At 45.7% G+C, this 20,285-nt stretch overlaps 1 protein-coding gene across 10 annotated transcripts in view; it reads left to right on the top strand.

The window, feature by feature from the left end:
• SPTBN1 (spectrin beta, non-erythrocytic 1) overlaps nucleotides 1-14,369 on the top strand; it is a 193,492-nt gene extending 179,123 nt beyond the window's left edge. For 9 of the 10 annotated variants that reach the window (XM_059078921.2, XM_067007591.1, XM_067007595.1 and 6 more), the window contains 8 exons: nucleotides 587-671; nucleotides 2,477-2,673; nucleotides 3,784-3,896; nucleotides 4,635-4,698; nucleotides 9,035-9,273; nucleotides 10,486-10,659; nucleotides 12,158-12,200; nucleotides 13,032-14,369. In XM_059078921.2, the coding sequence (XP_058934904.1) occupies nucleotides 587-671; nucleotides 2,477-2,673; nucleotides 3,784-3,896; nucleotides 4,635-4,698; nucleotides 9,035-9,273; nucleotides 10,486-10,659; nucleotides 12,158-12,200; nucleotides 13,032-13,250 (1,134 nt within the window). In that variant the 3' untranslated portion in view covers nucleotides 13,251-14,369. Of the gene's footprint in view, nucleotides 1-586; nucleotides 672-2,476; nucleotides 2,674-3,783; nucleotides 3,897-4,634; nucleotides 6,941-9,034; nucleotides 9,274-10,485; nucleotides 10,660-12,157; nucleotides 12,201-13,031 lie in introns of those variants that run through there. The other variant, XM_067007598.1, reaches the window with a different exon arrangement.
• Nucleotides 14,370-20,285: the final 5,916 nt, after the last annotated feature.

Genomic DNA, 20,285 nt, shown 5'->3' with positions numbered 1-20,285 from the left:
ATAAGACAGGCAAGTCTCTAGGTGTAGAGCCAATCAATCCATGGCACAGAAGACAATCTTTGAGGGCCTCTGGCCAAGGGTTCGTCCTCGCTCACCTCCTCCATCAGTTCTAGAAGGTGTCACCCCTTCTCTGACACCTGTGCCCTAGATCTGTTTGCTCTTTAGCGGATGGTTGCTAAGTCGAGTTGGGATGCTGGTGACACAGAGGGGAGTGGTGATCAGTGTGAGGCCTCCGAGAGCTCAGGGCTTTGCCCCTCTCGCCGCCCCCCACTCTTAACCTGAGTGTGTTCGCCACAGGGAGCCCCGGAGTCTGGAGGGGGCTCAGTGCGTTGTTGGCCTCCTTATGACAGAGCAGCTTTGGGTGGAGCCCAGCCTTCCTCCCAGCCCCTTCTGGAAGGAACGTCGCCACGCTTTTCTCTCCTCTCCCAGTACGCAGATAGACTGAGCAGTCCTTAGATCTTTCCTGCCTTAGTGGTTGTCTCTACGTAAAAAGTGTTCTTCTTATATGAAGCGGCCCATCAAGGGGCAGACTAGGAGGATGTGATCTACTCTATTAAGATGTCCTTGGGGTCCTCTTTTCTCACAGATCAAGGAGAAGTTACTGCAGTTGACGGAAAAGAGGAAAGAAATGATTGACAAGTGGGAAGACCGATGGGAATGGTTAAGACTGAGTAAGGATGTACCTAATCTCTCTGCCCTTTTTGGGTCCCCACTGAAAGCAAGCCAGTTTATTTAACTGCTTTAATTGATTGGATATGATGTCATCTCTTAATGATTTTTGGAGTCTTTCTGAATGCTGCTCTTTTAATGTCCTATTTCACCATTTCATGCTAATAAGTATTTTTAAGTAGTTCCCTGTGACACGTTCATTATCTTTCATCTCATGATTGACCTCAGTGTCGTGCGTGGGGTCTGAGTGTGTAGGCACAGTATGGGGACGACAGGATGTGGCATCCCTCTGGGAGAGTGCAGACAGGAGCCCCTTCTCCTCCAGTTATCTTTAAGAAGAATTGTTACTGTGGAGTCAAGAAGATGGAAAGTTGGCTTGTTAGGTCTTATGAAAGCTAACAACGATGAAGATTTTGCACTGAACCGGGCATTATTCTAAGTGTTTTATGTGTTTTTCTTTATTGACTTCCCACAATAACCCTCTGAAGTAGATTCTATTTTTAATCTCATTTTATAAAGGAATATGTGAGCTAACACAGAGTTCATGATATACAGTATTGGGAAGAGCATTTATGATTGGTATGAACTGCAAAGGTAGCCCAACTGAAGCATCATTTACCGTACCTTGCCATTCTGTGTTTGGGGCTCCGGGCTCTGTCCTTATATTATATTATAACCTTATTCTCAGGCACCAGGAGTGCTTTCTAGAAGCAGAATCCAAGGGGCCTTTTCTGAAAGGTGTGTAAGAGACCTAGTGGAGGCATCTCAATTCTTTTGAAAAAGAAACCCCACTTTTGATCATTCTTTGTATGAGGATTTGGTCTGTAAATTTTGCCAGCTCCCAGGGCAGGTTCAGTTCAGTTCAGCAAAACCCAGATTACACTCCACTGTGAACTAGGCACCAGGTTGCATGCTGGGCGTTCCTGATGAGGTGACCAGTTTCTCGAGCAGTGGGGGCATCTCCTTGTGCCGTGTTGGAGGCCACCAGGGTGACACCAGTGCTGCCTGCAGCCGCCTTCTTACCTGAATGACCCCAACCTTTGCTGCTTAAGGTATAATGAAAATGCCAGCCATAGCGCAGGCGGAGCTGAGGTCTGGCCTGCCTTCTCACAGCTGCAGTGGGTGGAGGTCATGCTGTGTTTCCTCACATGTGGAGGGACAGAACAAATAAAGCAGAAACCGTAGCCCATACTGTCCCTACTTTCCCTACTGCTTCCAGATCCTTCCCTGCCTCTCAACCCCCCAAAGTAAAACATAGCACTTCCACCCCAGAAAGGGTGATTGATGAATGGCTGTCCCATCAGAGTAATCTGGTTATATGTAAATTGTGAATTCTTCAGGACTCTGAGGCTTACCTCACTGAAGTAGGGCTGAGTGAGCAGAGCATACCTCCTGGCCCTGCATGGCTGTATAGTAGCCACTGCCCACGTGGGGCTCTTCAGAACGTGCAACATGGCTGGTCCAAATTAAGATGTGCTCCAAGTATAAAATAACATGTCGGATTTCAAAGACAGAAGAAAAAAAGATGTAACACAACTCAGTTAATTTTTATACTGATTACCTATTGAAATAACAGCTATATCAGGTTGTCTAAACTAGGCATTTGAGATCAACTTCACATGTTTTTAATGTGGCTGCCAGGAAGGTTAAAGCTGTACACGTGTGGCTCCCACGACGTTTGTGGGGACGGCGCAGATCTAGACTAGACTGTAAGCTGGTTGTGCCGGCAGCTGCCAGCAGAGGGCAGTGCCAGCCTGAGCTGCCGAGTCACCCCGCCCTCCACACTCACTCTTGGCTCCCTGTGCAGTCTTGGAGGTCCATCAGTTCTCAAGGGACGCCAGCGTGGCCGAGGCCTGGCTGCTGGGACAGGAGCCCTACCTGTCCAGCCGAGAAATAGGCCAGAGCGTGGACGAGGTGGAGAAGCTCATCAAGCGCCACGAGGCTTTTGAAAAGTCTGCAGCGACCTGGGACGAGAGGTTCTCCGCCCTGGAAAGGCTGACGACAGTAAGTGGGCCCTGGGAGCCGGGGAGCTCTGCCATGGTTCCCGTGGGCAGCCTCTCCCTCCTGCTCACCTCCTAGGCGAGGGAGCTCAGGTCATTGCTCTGATTTTAAAAGCAGGAAGGATCTTCCTGGAGTTGGAGTTTCTCTTGGTACAGGACGTGGGGAGATGGTCCAGGGCCCCTGCCCCCTCAACCACTTCCTGGGCACCTAGGTCTGTGGTCACTTCCTGTCTGGGAATTGATCAATTGGGATTTGCTTTTCTCTTTCGATCTGCTTTTCTTCCTGTATCTCAGTGGAAGCTGTGGTTTCTAGGGAGCATAGCCTTACAGTTGTCTTCCGATTTCAGGATTAGAATACCCATCAAGCACTAGTAGCTCTATCTTCGACCACTGAAAACTCTCCCCAGTCCTGATAATCTCTTTTGCCAAAATAAAGGCCTTAGAATAGGCCTTGCTCACTGGAGTTTTCTCTCCCAAGACACTTGGCACTCCTGGTGGAAGGCTGATTCTTTATGGTGTGCTTCCCGATTTCTACAGTTGTGGGCAACTAAAATGTACCTGTACACATGTGTGTTAAAACGGAATACTTTGGGTACACGCATGTATTGCTCATGAAATGGCTTAGTTCCAGTTAGTCTATCTCCTGGCTTTTTAAAATGTGTTATTGGGGTTTGGCTGAACCTGAATCCCTACCGCAGCACAAGAAGCCTCTGTGGGAATTGCTGCAGCTCTAACTCAGTGGTGTTTGTCTGATCTCTGATGAGAAGTCCAGCACGGACCCGCACGCTCAGGTGCTTCCTTTCTCAGCAAAGTTGAGAGCTGCAGAGTTCATTTAGAAACTAAACCCGCTGTCCCAGGGGCACACACAACTCACAGGGCTTCTGCCAGCCCACAGAATGGATCTGTTTCATCACTCAGACCTCTGCTTCCTGTGGTTTGGGGTTGTAGCTGCAGTTCCTATGACCTTAACGAGATTTTGCTTAGGATGTCAGAGCTTCTGGTTGTCCCGCGTGATCCAGCGTAGACCACTCAGACAGGAGGGTTTGCCTGGAGCCCTCTCCTTAAAAGAGGCAGAGTTTGGGGCTCTGCCACACATCAGCGTGTTCTCCCTCAGTTGGAGCTACTGGAAGTGCGCAGACAGCAAGAGGAAGAGGAGAGGAAGAGGCGGCCGCCTTCTCCTGAGCCGAGCTCGAAGGTTTCCGAGGAGACCGAGTCCCAGCAGCAGTGGTGAGTCACGGGCAGCCCGCCCACTTCAGTCTCAGCTTCAGTGACAAGAGAGGTTTAGGGAGCACACTTTCTAAGCCTGTGCTGATGTGCCCTTCCTGTTAGCCACTTCTGAAGACTACTGAGCCTCCGTACAGTCACCCCTGGATCATATTTGAGGACAGTGACTTGTCCACGGTCACATTGCTATGTTGTTAGCAGAAGTGGAATGTCGACAGCACCCATATCTGCTGTGCACATGTGTGTATGTACACACACACATGCACACGCACACACACACACAGACACACGCACACTTAGAATTTCCACATGAGTAAATGGATGGAGTGAACTACCCAGATTTCAGGCCAAGTGATTGTGTGGTGATGCTTTCTGAAAGTTCTGGGTGACTTTCACACGAAGGGCAGAAATTAACCGTGTATTTCTGAAAGGCTGATTATTTTGCTGGGGTCCAAGCTCCATGACAACCCTGAATACCACCTTTATGGGCGGGGGTGCCTGTGGTCTTACTCTCTGTCTAGAGTCAATTTGAAACACTTAAAGAGATTTTAGAAAGAAATCATGTCATGTGAAAGAGGGGGGCTGCATATGTTTTCCTGAGAGAGGGACTCTAATAAAGTTGACTTGTGTTCTCCCCCATCTTCTTCTCTTTCTCCTTCTCTTTTCTTCCCCTCTCCCCTCCCTCTTTCCCCCTTTCCTCCTCTTCTCTCCTCTGTCTTCTTTCTCCCGCTTCCCCAACAGGGATACTTCAAAAGGAGAGCAAGTTTCCCAGAATGGTTTGCCGGCTGAACAGGGATCTCCACGGGTTAGTTACCGCTCTCAAACCTACCAAAACTACAAAAACTTTAATAGCAGACGGACAGCCAGTGACCAGCCGTGGTCTGGACTGTGAAGTTCACTACCATTTGTCAAGAACCACTCTTTCCAAATCCTGTTGGTTTGACCTTTTGGCTTCCACTTCACCCACAGTGTTAAAAATTTTACTTAATTCATAGCCTTCCTTGGTTTCATGTTTGTTTGCATTTAATTCATGTTTATTTGAGTTTTTTAACTGATGGATGCTCAGTTGCCTGAAAGCAACATACGTATTTTTTATTTATCGTGAGCTTTTTACTTTATTAAGATTTTGCAGCGAAAGCCTTACGTGAGTAATTGAAATTAAATGAGATTACAGCAAAATGAAGAAGAAAACTAGAATCTGACAGGTATGACACATCCAGTTATACTAACAGGGTGCAGTCCTGCTCTATACGTAGCCCCCTTTACAGAGTTATTAACCTGCAGTAGTTTACTAGGAATTGAGGAGGGAGACTTCCAGTACTAAGATTAAAACCTAGAGTCAGCTGTGTAACATTCCATGAAGGATACATTCATTTATTGAAAATGATTTTTTAAAAAAAGTTGAATCTACTTGGGAAGGTTTTTTTAAACTTTAGGCACAGAATCTGAACAGTTTTGAGACCGTCGGATCATTTATTACTTTTTTACAAACCAGGTCCTCTCTTTATTTTTTTCTGCCAAGTCCTGAACCGAGAATTGTAGGCTCGCCTGCAGCAGATAATGCAGCTGGCCTCAGGAGTCAGGGGCCCACTGACTGCTGCCACCACCTCTGTCTGGGTCACTGTTGGCACCGCCGGAACATGGGATGTGGCAAGTGTGGCAGCACTTCTCGGCCCGTTGGGGAAGCCTGCCTACCAGACTTTTCCACACCTCTCCGTTCAGTTGATGACTTCAGGGTGTCAAACTGTTTAAATTTTGCAAACAAATGGAACAAAAGCCATTCTGGTTCACCCTGATTACTTGAACGACGCACTTGGGGGAACCACCCCAGGAGCTGTTGCCTGCCTCCAGGCTCCAGAAGTCCTTCAGCGTCTCTGTAGACAGAAACTCCGTTGTATGTCTCGTATGGATCTTCTGACTCATTTTTCATTTTCCTATGACCTTTTTTGAAGCTCTCTCTAATAAAGAGTCGTTTAGGATGACATTTATCAGACCACCAGCAGGGATTTGAAAATGTTTTAACAGAAATTCTATTCACCAAACCAAGTCCATATTACATCAAAGCCTTGTGAGACATTCACTTGCTCATTTGCCATATTTAGATGTTAGTGGAATCAGAAAACCTGTTTTGATATGTGTTCTCCATGAGTTAAGTCTAATTTGTCTTTTCATTTCATGATGCATGTCTTTTTTTTCTTTTGTCAGGATAACATCATATAGCATCTTGTTTGTTTTTTCCTCATTTCTATGTACATATCTATCTACTCGCGACCGTAGATGGGTATATAGATAGATGCCAAGCTTCTTATGTTCTGGGAGTAGTATGCACCATTATTGGGTCTCTGCCTTAAAACACACCAAAATTCATTTTAGAAAAGAAACTACTGCTTCATCTTTGGTGATTAGGGAGCCCTGACATGTGTTTCTGGCTCCAAATGATAATGTGTCATTGATCTATATGTATATATGTGATGTGTCCATATATATATGTTTAAATTTTGTATCATGAGGGCTAATACCCAATTTTATGCCTTTCGTATTCAGAAGACCAAAAACAAAACAAAACGAAACAAAGCCACATAAGCACACAGGAAAGAAAGGAGTGCTGTGTTGCTTTTGGCATTTGTTCCCATGCCTATTTTTATCTAGATTTTTAAACTGTAGCTTGCCAGACAAATTTTTAATTGAAATTGGATTGTATGAGAAGAAGAAAAGCTCTTTTCATTCTTCCGAGTTATGGTGCAGAGACTCAAGTTAATGAACTTGAAAACAGTGTTGCTTCTTGCACTTAGAAAACCAGTCAGGTGTTCCTTGTGCTACTAGGTGTCACGTTGCATTTATGTTCACCTCCTGACTGAAGTATCTCAGGTGTACGCAGCCACTAATCGCTAAAGAGAAGCAACGTGGGGTGGGGGTAGGAGTGTATCCACATGTACCCACTGTTTGGTCACAGCACTACGATTTGCTTTTGATGTTTGTCTCTAGTGGCGTGTTGTCTGTTGGCATGCTTAAGCACATGTCCATTAAAATTCATTTTGTTCCTTTTATTTTCCTTGTTTTCTTGGTTAGTGATTCATTTGCATAAACATTAATTATCTCTGCATACTGGTTTGGGGTTTTCTCTTTCCTTCTAACTCTAAAGAAAAAAATTTTTGCTGCAGAATTTCCCCCAGAAGGGGCTTCCCCTGGCTGTCACCTACCTTGAAGTTTGACCAAGTATGATAAATTTTAGCCTTTTTCCAGTAAACATTCCTCTATCCAGGTCACTGCTGTCACTAGCAGTTTTTGAGTCACACCTGCAGCACTAATTTTTTTTTGTTTAACCTGGTTTCTATAGACACTAACCCCATGTCTCCCTGGACTCATGCCTGGCACAGGCCTTCCAGACCGATCTCATACTTCCTCCCAACCAGAAGTTTCCTGAAATCTCACACTAGAACAGATATGTCAACCTTAAAATCCACTCACTTACTTTTGACTCGGGGGTTTTGTTTTTTTGGTTACTATTTCCCCTTTGTCTCTCCTTTAAAAGGGAAAGGCAAGAGAGATATTTAAATAGCCTATTTCTTATAAGCACTGGTCGACAAGCCGTCACTTGCAAGGCCAGGATAATCACCATGCGTCTCCTCCCTATGCCTTTCTACCCCAAGAATCCTTTTTCCACGTTGCTGTGTGGATAAAGGGTTCTAATCACAAACACCCTTCAAGTGCATAGCCTCTAGTCTTACCTTAAACCACCCCCCCACCCGCACCCCCCGCCGCTGCTGACAGTGATAGTTTGTATAGACAGAGTATAAACTTGACTCCCAGCCCACCACTTAGATAAGGCCCAACAGAGACATCCCAGTTCCTGAGAGTTGACATATCGGATGTTCAGTCGGTGGTGGCCAGTCTCCCATTGATCCTGTTGAGGTTGTTGCTGCTAATTTTGCTGTCACCTGGTTCTGGGCAGCAGAGGTGGGGGACGTATCTAATGAGCGTGCCGTTGACACCTCCATGTTTGTCCGTGTACGAAGGGTGCAGGTTGTCTGTAATCCACTAAAGCGTCAGCCACACCCAGCTTTAGTAACTCGCTAATCCCACACCCTGGGTGTATCAGCCAGGGGCCGCTTCAGTTCATGGTACACAGTTGATGGCACACAGGCTGAAAGCGATAATGAATGGAGACCCTACTGCATTTCCCAAGCCGCAAAGCCATGAGGGTTACAATATAAATGAGCTTGGGAAGGAACAGCTCCCGAAGACGTCTCCAGCCTGAAGGGTCAGAGCCGCTGGAAGCCTGGCTGTCTGGGCTTTCTCGTCTCAGTGCAGCAAGGCACCGTGATCAACCAACACGTGATGGGGAAGGCCCTGGTTCTGTCTTTGTTTGGGGGTAAATAGCCGTGTGGTGTTGAGTGACTGTGATTGGCTTTTCCAGCTCCTTTAACACAAACTACAACCCACTCACGATACAACTTCGGCAGATGTGGTTAAATTGATGTTCGTTGACTTGCCTCATTTCCTTCCAGCTCTTAAGTTCCAAAGTCTAACGGGGATGGTAGATGTGAAGTGCATGATTGCCATCCTAATTTCTGCATGTGTTTATGACGATGTGTCGAGGGGTGGTGGGAGGAGAGCCGGAGAGCATTTTCAGAAACCAAAGGTCTTTCTTGTCTGACTTTGGGGGAATGCCGTGTAGTTCTGATAGAGTTGTCTATCCATCTGTTTGTGAATGCCCTTTCGCTTCAACTTCCAGCCCTTCTGGTGGCGTCCTTGGTTGTAAGGTGGCTGCTGTATAACGTCCACTCTCTCATATTTAATATGTGTGATTGTTAACTGTTGTCCTTTTGTTTTAAAGTAACCATAAGAGGAAATGATCTGAGTTCTATTAGAGAAAATGGATTGATCAGAGGAACAGAGTGCAGTAAAACTCATCCTGGCATTTCGCTTTTCTCATTTCCCCGTAAACGGGCGGGTATTAATCCATTCCCACCTTCTAATGTCCTTGGTGTCCAGCTGGCTTTGTGGGATGTGCAATGGTTTTACTGTACTGCCTCGATCTGTGCCAGGCATTTATACACAGCCACGTGTGCGAGTCAGAGCGTATGTGGTCACCCCGGGGGCTCACGGGGTTAGCTGAATGGCCTCTCCGCTGTCCCTAGATGGCAGAAACGGTGGACACGAGCGAAATGGTCAATGGCGCTGCAGAACAGAGGACAAGCTCGAAAGAGTCCAGCCCCATTCCCTCTCCCACCTCCGAGCGCAAAGCCAAGACTGCCCTCCCGGCCCAGAGTGCTGCCACCTTGCCGGCCAGGACCCAGGAGACGCCTTTGGCCCAGATGGAAGGCTTCCTGAATCGGAAGCACGAGTGGGAGGCCCACAATAAGAAGGCCTCAAGCAGGTAACAGCACAGAGGCTGAGGCAGTCCCGGGGCAAGTCGGCCCATTAAGAGGTGGAGGTGTGGGCCACTCTTGATCGAAAGGGGAGTATGTGTTTATGTGGTTGATCTGTTCTGTAGCTTCCCGGGGAATTACATCCTTCTCGGGCCTGACGTTAGGAAGTGGGAGTAGAGTGCTTTTTTGTTCACCGGGAGAATGAAGAATTACGTGTGCGTGTGGGAACAGCAAGAAGAGGACTTAGTAGTTCCTCCTGAGAAGGAATATTGCTAGATTGAGGTGGGGGAGTCTTCCCTAGAGTGAAATGATGTCACTGTTTTTTTTCCCTCCTGTGGGATGTCTTAAGACATTCACCATTTCCCCTACCTCATCTCCATATCAGTCTTTATATTTATCTCCCAGTAGCCCTACTTGTATTATCTCCATTTTACAAATGAAGAAACTGAGGCTCTGGGAGGTTAAGAAAGCTCACTCTGTGTAGCTTCCTAGTAAATGGCAGAGCTAGGGTAAAACTCATCTGACTCCACAGCCTGTGTGCTTAACCAGTAAACTAAACTGCCTAGGACCACCATGTACAGTTGTACAGGTTGTACACCGTACAAGGGAATCCCATCTAAGAGCTGCTATCCACATGGGGACGTTATAGATTTATTTGTTAATACAGGCAGGTCTTGTTCTAATAAAAGCAGTATATTAAGGACAGTTTGCCATACCCTGGGGGAAAGGCTACCTTTTTCTAATTCAGCCAGTGTACCGTAAGTGCTAGTGGCCCTGGGTCTGCCTCCCACTCCCTGTCACGTTGCCAGGCCACTTCATTACAGAATGAAGCTGAGGTGGAAGAGCTGCTTAAGGACAGGCATGTTTCCAGTAAGGAGCTTGGCCTGTACCGTTACCACAAGAGTGTACCAAGCACCAACATTGCCTTTCCCGTCAGAGCCAAGAGTGCCTTTATGTAATGAAAGAGGTCACTGTGGTTTTCTTCAAAATCAAAAATGAGAAGTGGCCCTCAAAAACCTGCCACTAGCAGTACGTGTCTTGTCTTGGGAGTCCACAGAGGAATTTTGTTCCATTGCATATTTTTAGCAGGATTTAGGAAGGGCTTTTTTTAACAGGGGATCATCCCATGTTGTGTGAGGATCATTTTCGTGTTAATCAGACCCTTAGTTCTTGAAGGGAGTGTGGAGCAGAAACTTGAAGTTCCTTTCTTTACTGCTCAGGTCCTGGCACAATGTTTACTGTGTCATAAATATCCAAGAAATGGGTTTCTACAAAGATGCAAAGACAGCTGCTTCCGGAATTCCCTACCACAGCGAGGTCCCTGTGAGTTTGAAAGAAGCCATCTGTGAAGTGGCCCTTGATTACAAAAAGAAGAAACACGTGTTCAAGCTAAGGTGCGCATTGCCAGAGAGTGGGTGTGTGTTTATTTTCACTCTGGGGGTTGGTTCTCTTAGACAGATGCTGTGATCAGTTGATTCCTCTCCTCTGCCATTTAAAAAAATCACCAACAAAGTGACCAACCGGATAGGCACACGTCTTGGTTAGGATCTCTGGGCTCTGTGGCCGGTTAACGGCACAACTGAACATGGAAGAAACGGAGCTTTCCTTTTTATAAGCTGGAACTTAGTGTTTCCTTAGACAAGGTGAGCTAGTCACATTTCACAGTTTAAGGGGAGCTTAGAAAAATAGTTTCCCCGTCTTTGCAGCTAATCCAGACCCAGGAGATGCTGTTCTTTGCTCGTGACTTATCTGGAGGTGGGTCAAGTGAGTTATCCCGGAGCCAGGTGGAGACAAACAGGAAGGGGAGGGAGGGGCCCTGTGCTCCCCTGACTCACCCGGTGGATGTTCCAGATGCCTCTGGAACCATTCAGTTCCAAATGTCTCTACCCTGTACAACACATACAACTCCCAGCAGAGTGGATCCAAGCTCTGAAGTTCTGCCTGTACTTGGAAATGGGCTGAAAAACCCATTTTTCTTTTAAAAGCGTGAAAAATAAACATGTTAGTGGTTAGGACGATACTTAGTCTGATACTAACTTGATCTGTTGCTTTGGGATTTGAAAAGCAAACTTTGGTCCTCAGTTACACATGAGTCTCATGCCAGCTGGACGAGGCCAAGGACCACAAATGAGAGCAGTTCAAATGGGGTGATCCCTTGAGCCCTGGATGGGCACTGGAGGCAGGCCCCAGGGACCTGGGACGCTTTACACGCTGTAAGACCAGGCGTGGGCAGCCTGGCACCCACCCTGGCTGCACGCCCACTTTGTACTTCCTTGATGCAGCTTCAGAGCGTCGGGGTATCGGCAGAGGGCATTTACCTCCTCTGCACCGGCAACACCCACTTCCTCTTGATGCAGCAGAGAAGGAGGGGCCGTCCCAGCCAGCGTCCTCTCCGTGTCACAGCGCTAGCCCGGCCAGGGCAGTTTCTTTTGTTCTGAGAGGTGTATAAGAAGAGAAGTCTAGGAGAACTTTTCTGGGTGTTAGTTCAGAAAGCCTGGTATTTGTTAACGTGGGGGATGTAAGTCCAGTGGCAGAATTTCAGGAGGGCCCGTGAGTTTTAAAGAACTTTCTTCTGCGTTCAGTTTAGAGCAGTGATCGGTCATTCCAGTGGTCTTTGCCACAACAGATCCCGGTGTTGACATGTCCTTCCAGTGATTGAAACACCCATGTTACCTGTGCATATTGGCCCAGTTATATGGCTTCTTGATGCCCCAGGGCGCGGCTGCTGGGCCCTAGCAGGCCCCCGGCATGGTTGGCGACGTGTGCAGAGTTCCCACGGGCATTTCTGATGTGATTCCTGCGGCCTGCTTGTATCCCACATGACAGTTGGGGGATTTTTTTTTTTTTTTCCTTAAGTTATATTGTGACTGAGTTTCTTCCTTCAAATTACAGACTAAATGACGGCAATGAGTACCTCTTCCAAGCCAAAGACGATGTAAGTTTCTAAGTTTCATTTTTTCAAATACTTAGAAGTTTGCAAGGGTTGGTGGCCCGATGAGCTTTATTTATGATTTTCTTCACATAAGTAATGATCCAGTGGTGACTTCTGTCCTCTGGCCTCCACGGTCATGAACGCTGGCAGGTGTTGAGTTCTCCTGTATCTCTCAGAGGCAGTGAATGTCATCTCGCTGTCCTCCCGCCGCGGCAGGAGACCTAGTGCAGGGTCCCTTGAAGTCCGCGGAGGACAACTGTGGGTGAAGCACAGGGAGCAGGTTCCAGGACTGGGTGTGGATCCTGCAGCCCAGTCAGGAGCCTCCCCGTTGCACTCACTGCACCCCACTGCCTTTAACCAACCACCGTATGGCTGTGCTCCTCCTTGAGAGGAGAGAGGGTCGGCCGATGGGAAAACTAACACGTATGCAGGGCTTTAAATTCGAAAAAAGTAACTTCTGTTAAATTCATACAATGTTATGCGTCAAATATATTTCAGCTTAAAAAAGGAAAAGAAAAAGCACCTTCTAGGGTGGGACCTGACACCCTACTGTAGACCAGTCTTCCAGCTCGTCCACATTTGTAGGGCCACATACTAGAGTGAGGACCTTCAGGTACCGTAAACCGAATTCTGGTGAGCGTTCAATCATGTTCACTAATGTCCTGTCCTGACAAAGCAGAGGTTCGTTTGGCAACTGCTTTCCCCTCTCAGGCAGACACACTGTTCCCAAGCCTTCCAGCCCACAGAGGCTCACACGGTCGCTCAGGTGGACTGAGAGCGTCTCGTGCCCGTCCCTCTTAGTTGAGTCTCACCTGTGTCCCCTCCTCCATCCAGGAGGAAATGAACACATGGATCCAGGCCATCTCCTCTGCCATCTCCTCCGATAAACACGAGGTGTCTGCCAGCACCCAGAGCACGCCAGCATCCAGCCGGGCTCAGACCTTGCCCACCAGCGTTGTCACCATCACCAGCGAGTCCAGTCCCGGCAAACGGGAGAAGGACAAAGAGAAAGACAAAGAAAAGAGGTTCAGCCTTTTTGGCAAAAAGAAGTGAACTCCTTTCCGTCACCTCCTGCCCTTCTCTTAACCTTTTCAGTGAAATTCCAGCATGCAAGCTCAGAACCAACACATTACTCTCTGTGCCTAAATGTTCCTCAATGTGGTTGATTTTTTTCTTTTAATTTATAGAGCATTTCTCGGGGTGGGGTGGGGTGGGGAAAATACACCTAAACACTTTATCTCCAAGTTACAAAAAAGCTTGAGGTGCAGAGGGAAGACCAGATTTTTTTAAACGAAATTATATAGATTAGATCTCAATATTTAAACTGTTCCTCAATTTTGTGAGGCTGTGTTGGAAATAACCCGCCTCTAGTGCTGTTGGTATGCAAGGCAGCGGTGCTTAAACAGTACTTCCTGTGCTCACCACAGACAAAATGTACCACCTTCCCAACACCATTCTCTTCCATTTACTTCCAGTGGTTACCTTGAGTCTTGACTCTTAGAAGTGCCCACGATGGGTCTAACCTGGAATAAACAGATTGTGTATTACGATCTCGCTGCAGCCACAGTGCAGCTCCATTGTTAATTCTACAGACCAAACTGTTTGTATCTGGCATCACTTACTAACACACGACATGCGGCTCTTCTGCATCAACCTGGACGACGGTTAAGAATGTCAGGATCCAAGAAGGAGTAGAAAACTGATACTGTTTTAAATAATCTGTAATTTCAATTTTTTTTTTTTTTTTTTTTGCTGAAATACATTATATTGTATGTTTGAGATAATTCTAGTACAAAGTATAAGAAAACTAGATGTATAATAAACCCTTTAAATCATTGGTAAGTGTACAAGTGGAACTGAAGCATTTACTGGACAAAGTCCTGTTACCCTAATGGTTACTTGCTTGTGCGTTGCCACACTGTGTTATAATTTGCTTCATTACCTTGCTATTTGATACATAGTGTGCATTTCTCTGTCACTGTAACGATTGTAATGACAAATTTTCATCTTACTGCACAATCAAAATGGCATTGATAGGAATGAACTCCAGAGGCTGGGCCTGAGCAGGGAGGTGGTCACTCAGGCCCGGTGCTCAGTCGTTATGACCTTTACCTCTCGACTTTTGCCCTATCTGTTAAATATATGCTATGTCATTAAATGCTTTTAAATCTAGCACGGTGGGTAATTGTTGTTTTTCCTCTCCTTGCATGCACGCCATGTAGGGAATTTGCAAAGTGAGAAATAGCAAATGGGAAACATTAGACCGTCCATCTGGGTTCCTGTTTCGCATTCTTGTGCATGTCTGGTACCCTAGCTTTGAAAGTTACAATAAATGGAGTAATAAATATGGAATGTCTTGCAGCTCTGCATCCAGATTTTATCTTCTATTTGTGAAAAAGTTATCAGAGAGCTTGCCAAACCTGAGCTCTGAGGCAAGGGTTAGAAAACGTTTTCAGTAAATGGCCAGAGATAAGTAAACGTTTTAGGCTCTGTAGGCCGTACTCTCTCTGTTGAAACTCTGCCATTGTGTAATACAGAGGCAGCCATCGATGATGTGTAACCAAGTGGGCGTGGCCGTGTTCCGGTAAAACCTTACGTGTGGACACAGATTTGAATTTCATATAATTTTCATGTGCCACGTCATATTCTTTTTTGATTTTTTAAAAAACATTGAAAATGTAATATCTATTTTATACAGATTGTACAAAAACAGATGACAGGCCAGGTGTGGCCCGTGGGCCAGTTTGCTGATGCCACAGTAGGATCGTGGGTTAGATACGTGTGTTGTACTTGTCCTAGATTATCTGTGTGTATCGACTCCACACCACTTGCATGTTTTCTTACATAAAGTAGCAATGGGTGCTAGTATCATAGACTTTTCAGTAGTTTATTCCCCAGAGGACATGCCTACCATGACATCAGTCCTGGGCCTCACAGCTGACTAAGCATCAGGGCTTTCTGTTGCCCTCAGGTGAACTGAGACCTCACTGTTTATTCTCCCTACCCCCACCTGTACCCCCCCAAGCACCCAAGGCCATTTATCTCACCATGACGCTCCCTTGCCCCTCGCCTTACTCAGGATTGGAATCAAGCTGTTCAATTCTCAACAGGTGAACCTCTGACTTAAGAAAAAGCATCTTAAAAAAATAATCATGATTAAGCTACAATGAGGTATCACCTCACACCAGTCAGAATGGCCGTCATCAAAAAATCTACAAACAGTAAATGCTCGAGAGGGTGTGGAGAAAAGGGAACCCTCTTGCACTGTTGGTGGGAATGTAAATTGATGCCGCCACTATGGAGAACAGTATGGAGGTTCCTTAAAAAAACTGAAAATAGAACTATCGTATGACCCAGCAATCCCACTACTGGGCATATACCCTGAGAAAACCATAAATCAAAAAGAGTCATGTACCACAAAGTTCATTGCAGCTCTATTTACTTACAATAGCCAGGACATGGCAGCAACCTAAGTGTCCATCGACAGATGAATGGATCAAGAAGATGTGCCACATATATACAATGGAATATTGCTCAGCCATAAAAAGAAACAAAATTGAGTTATTTGTAGTGAGGTGTAGTAAGTCAGAAAGAGAAAAACAAATACCGAATGCTAACACATATATATGGAATCAAAAAAAAAAAAAAAAGGTTCTGAAGAACCTAGGGGCAGGACAGGGATAAAGACACAGATGTAGAGAATGGACTTGAGGACATGGGGAGTGGAAAGGGTAAGCTGGGACGAAGTGAGAAAGTGGCATGGACATATATACACTACCAAATGTAAAATAGATAGCTAGTGGGAAGCAGCCGCATAGCACAGGGAGATCAGCTGGGTGCTTTGTGACCACCTAGAGGGTTGGGATAGGTAGGGTGGGAGGGAGACGCAAGAGGGAGGAGATATGGGGTATATATGTATACGTATAGCGGATTCAGTTTGTTATAAAGCAGAAACTAGCACACCATTGTAAAGCAATTATATTCCAATAAAGATGTTAAAAAAATAATAATAATGATTGATTACAGCCTACCTGACAAAGCCAGGCAGGTGGCAGGCAGGCCACACTCAAAAGGAAACTAACCAGGAATCCCAGATTCCCATAGAAAGTAGATGTGGATGGAACATTTTGCACACAATTCCAGAGGCTTGCAGACCCCCGATTCCTGGTTTTGGTGGTACATGCTCTCCTCACTGCCCTTGCTGAGGATGCCTGAGGCCTGAAAGTGGAAGATGTTGGGCAGCAGAAGGAGAAACAGCCTCAGAAGAATGGCTTCTGTGGGTCATCAGGAGCTGATGTCAGTACATGTGATTAGAAAATCCGAATGAAGACATGTTCACAGGGGGAAGTTACAGGCCATACAAGATCGTGATCTTCAATCCTGTCAGGGTAAATAGTGGAATTTAAAAATCATGCACTGCTTAACATTTTGAGAATTGTGCACATTTATTTTTGTTGCTATAGTGTACTATTTTACCTGAATTTTTAGTGGTACAGGATGGGTAATAGAACTGGTCTTTCTGTGTATGCAACTGAGAAGTGAGAAGCAGTAAATTAAGACTTTCAGGACGTGAAGGAGGCATTTCTTGATTGATTAAAGGCCGCTTTTGTCACATTTGAACGTCTCTAAAGTTGGAATGCATCTTCAATTCCCAAGCCTCAGCGTTGTGTTTTCTTGGCAGTACTGAGAGTGATGATTCTTTGTACAACCTACAGGTCTTCAGTCAATGCAATAGAGTATATCAGGCTGAGCAGTGGACACATGGCTATCTTCTCACCAACTTTTTGGCACTTTTAGGATTGGTGGTGTATGGGGGGAGCAGCTATGATATTTCCCTCTGGATACATTCTCTTCATTTATTAGTTGGAATATTTGAATATTCCATCTAGTGGTAGAATTCATATAGGAAAGACAGGGTAAATGCCTGAGTCTTCACCATGATTTAAGCTGGTCTTTCTAAGCATGATCCATAACCCCAAAAAGCATAAATTAAAGAAAAAAGGTAAAACTTCTATCCACTGAAGCTCAGGACTTTTTCTCATCATTGAAATCATTCACTTCCCACTTCGCAACACTGACCACTGATGAAATTACCCTTTTTGAAATTTAAAGATGTCCCATCTTTGGCTGGTTGGAAGTCCCTTCAAGTTGGCTTCTGAGTCCTTTTGATATCCCCTTCCTCCTTATCTGGCATGACACACTGTCCCAGTCTCCTCCAGTACATGTCTTGCCCCCAGACCTGCAATCAGAGATTCCTCTAAGAAAACCTGGTTTCTTTTAGTGTAAAATGGTATTTTGAAAACCATAATTCGTGTGCTAGCAATGCTCGTTGCTACTGGGTTGGTCCTTGTTTTCTAGGCGTATCAGTAGATAGAGCTAAGAAAAAATAACTGTAATTCAGGATTGTAGAGGTTTTTCCTGTATTATGTCCTAATCATTTTCACTCAGGATCATGGCTTTCAAGGATACAGGAGCCATAGAATTAGAATATCCTATAATTACTCATGTGCTTTATCCCAAATTACATGCATCAACTCAGAATACCAATAATACCACCACCAATATAATTGCTGAGAACAGTTTTTATTTTTTTAATTAAACTTTTAAATTTTGTGACCACTGTAGATACGCTCGGGGTTGCAAGAAGCAATTCGGTACCCTTTTACCCAGTTTCCCCCAGTGGTGCCATCTTGCAAAACTATATAGCACAGTATCACATCCAGAATATTTGATATACTCAAGATACAGAACATGTCCATCACCACAAAGATCCTTCCCACTGCCCTTTCATGTAGCCACACCTGCTTTCCAGCCCCACCGCCTTCAACTTCTGCCAACCCCCAGTCTGTTTTCCATTACTATGAATTTGTCATTTCCAGAATGATGTATAAATGGAATCACCCAGGATGTAATCTTTTAGGATTGGCCTTTTTTCACTCGGCATACTTCTCTGGAGATTTATCCAGGTTATTGTGTGTATTGTATGTATCCATACCTTTTTTTATTGGTGAGTGCTATTAAATGGGGTGGATATACCACCATTTGCTTAATCATTCACTTACTGAAGGACATCTGGATAATTTCTAGTTTTGGGCTGTTACAAATAGAGCTGCTGTAAACATTTATGTGTGGGTTTTTGTGTGAGCATACACCTTCATTTCTCTGGGATAAAAATTTTTGCCCAGGAGTGCTGAGAACAATTTTTAAAAAACATTTTGTATGTGGTTTCTCAGTTCTCCCCTTTACCCCACGTCTAGGTCGTTTTATTGTATCTAAAATGTCTGAGCAAGTAGTTCTCTCTCCCTCTGAACCCTTGTGTAGTCTTAGTTCTACAAATAATTGTTATATTTAATGCTCACCCCTGATCCATATGTGGGTGTTCCCTAGTCATTTTGGCTGTCTGAAACTGTTCCCTTTGTGTGGTTTATGTGTATATACAGGCTTTTTAATTAGTTTCTCTATCTTTCCATGCTCCCCCCTCCCCCCAGCAACCTTCCTTATTTTTGGCCAGTTTGCTAGGTCAAGCACTTAATGTGAAGTGCTCTTCTGTTACTTTCAGAACTGAGTAAAGACTTCCCAAGGGAGAAATCAATGTGAGCTTCAAAGTTTTTCAAAGGTTAAAGAATGCAGGCCACCCTAGAAAAATAAGTTTTTCAACTTGTTAAAAAAAAAAAAAAATTCCCAATTGGCCTGACTTGGAGAAATAATGTTATATCCTGTTTGGAGCTCTGTATGTTTTTGTAAAAGGCCCTTCTTCTAAAAGGAGGGATTCAGGAAGTGGAATTGGAGGGACTTAGTCTCTCCCATTACTTTAAATTAGGAGTCAAGACATGTGAGAAACTGATGCTTCTCTCCTATGCTGTTCAGGGAATTTTCACTCAAGTGCCAGCGACCCAAGACTCAACATGAACTGGGGTGATTTAGGGGGCTGGTGACAGTGGGTAGAATTATTTGTAGGATTCAGATTCTTCCGAGGTAGCACCTCATTTGTCTCTTTCCTCTGCAGAGGAGCTTGAAAGACCAACGTCCTCAGAAACACCCCAGTTTCTAATCCCCAAACGTGGGGTTTGTTGCCTGAGCTGCCCTGGTTGTCAGTGTTCACTTCAAACTCACGTAATTGCTGGAGGGGCAGGGACACAGCAGGGCTCCCCCCGCCTCGCCCCCTGCCCTGCTCCCCACACACAGCTATCCCACAGGGCTCCACATCCGGGACCCAGCACAAGTTTCCACTTGTGCCTTCCAATGTTTATCACACTCTGGGGACCCACTGTGTCTGGGAGTGGGAATGGAGGAGGCGGAACATTAGTGGAGTTTCCTGGAACTGCTGCTTTAAAGGGAAAGGGAATTTTCTCTTCCCTAAGCCCACAGGAACTTTCTCCAGGGGTGGGGTATCCTGCCTTCCGGAGCCTGGGCCTTTCTCCACGGAGCTGAGGAAGCCTTAGCTCACAGCCCTCTCCCTGGAGGATCTGCTCCATTCAGTCACCATTTGAGTTTCCCTGTCACAGAGGATGATTTCCAGTGTTGCTGTTCCTCCAGTTTTGATTCTGTGAGGGAGACAATCTCTCAAGGTTTTAAACTCCCACCCAGGGCCGCCATCCTAGGGACAGGTGCCAGGGCTGCAGCTAAAAAGGCCTTGAAGAGTGTGTGTCTGCCCCCGTGTTTGCTGGTGTGCTGGCAGGCCCTTTCCCGCTGCCATCTGTTCCATGCGTCTGTCACATCTCTCCCCTGGGCTTTCCTGGGTACCTGATCTGAGTGCTGTATCTGGCTTGCCTGGCCTTTGCTCTTCTGAGGAAGAGCGTGGGCTCTGAGCCGAAACTGGTTACTGTGCAGCCAAGTGACGAATATTCCCTCATCACCTTGGCAAAGCACCTACTAAGTGCCAGCTCTAGTGGAGCTTCAGTATGCTATACTCTATACCATGGGCTTTGAGGCTGAGTCATCTTTTCTTTACAAGGGGGTTGAAGAAATGAGTGTTCCCACTGCCAGGAGGAGGCTCTCTGTGGTTTTTTTTCCAAAGATGATTTTATTAGAGTGCTTCCCAATTCAATAACAAAAACTCCACATCCCAGTGCAGTGAATAACAGACTT

Source organism: Kogia breviceps, chromosome 11 (assembly GCF_026419965.1).
Source record: "Kogia breviceps isolate mKogBre1 chromosome 11, mKogBre1 haplotype 1, whole genome shotgun sequence".
NCBI classification, from domain to species: Eukaryota; Metazoa; Chordata; class Mammalia; order Artiodactyla; family Physeteridae; genus Kogia; species Kogia breviceps.
Note: the sequence above shows the minus strand (reverse complement) of the source record. Positions and strands in the feature narration are given on the sequence as shown.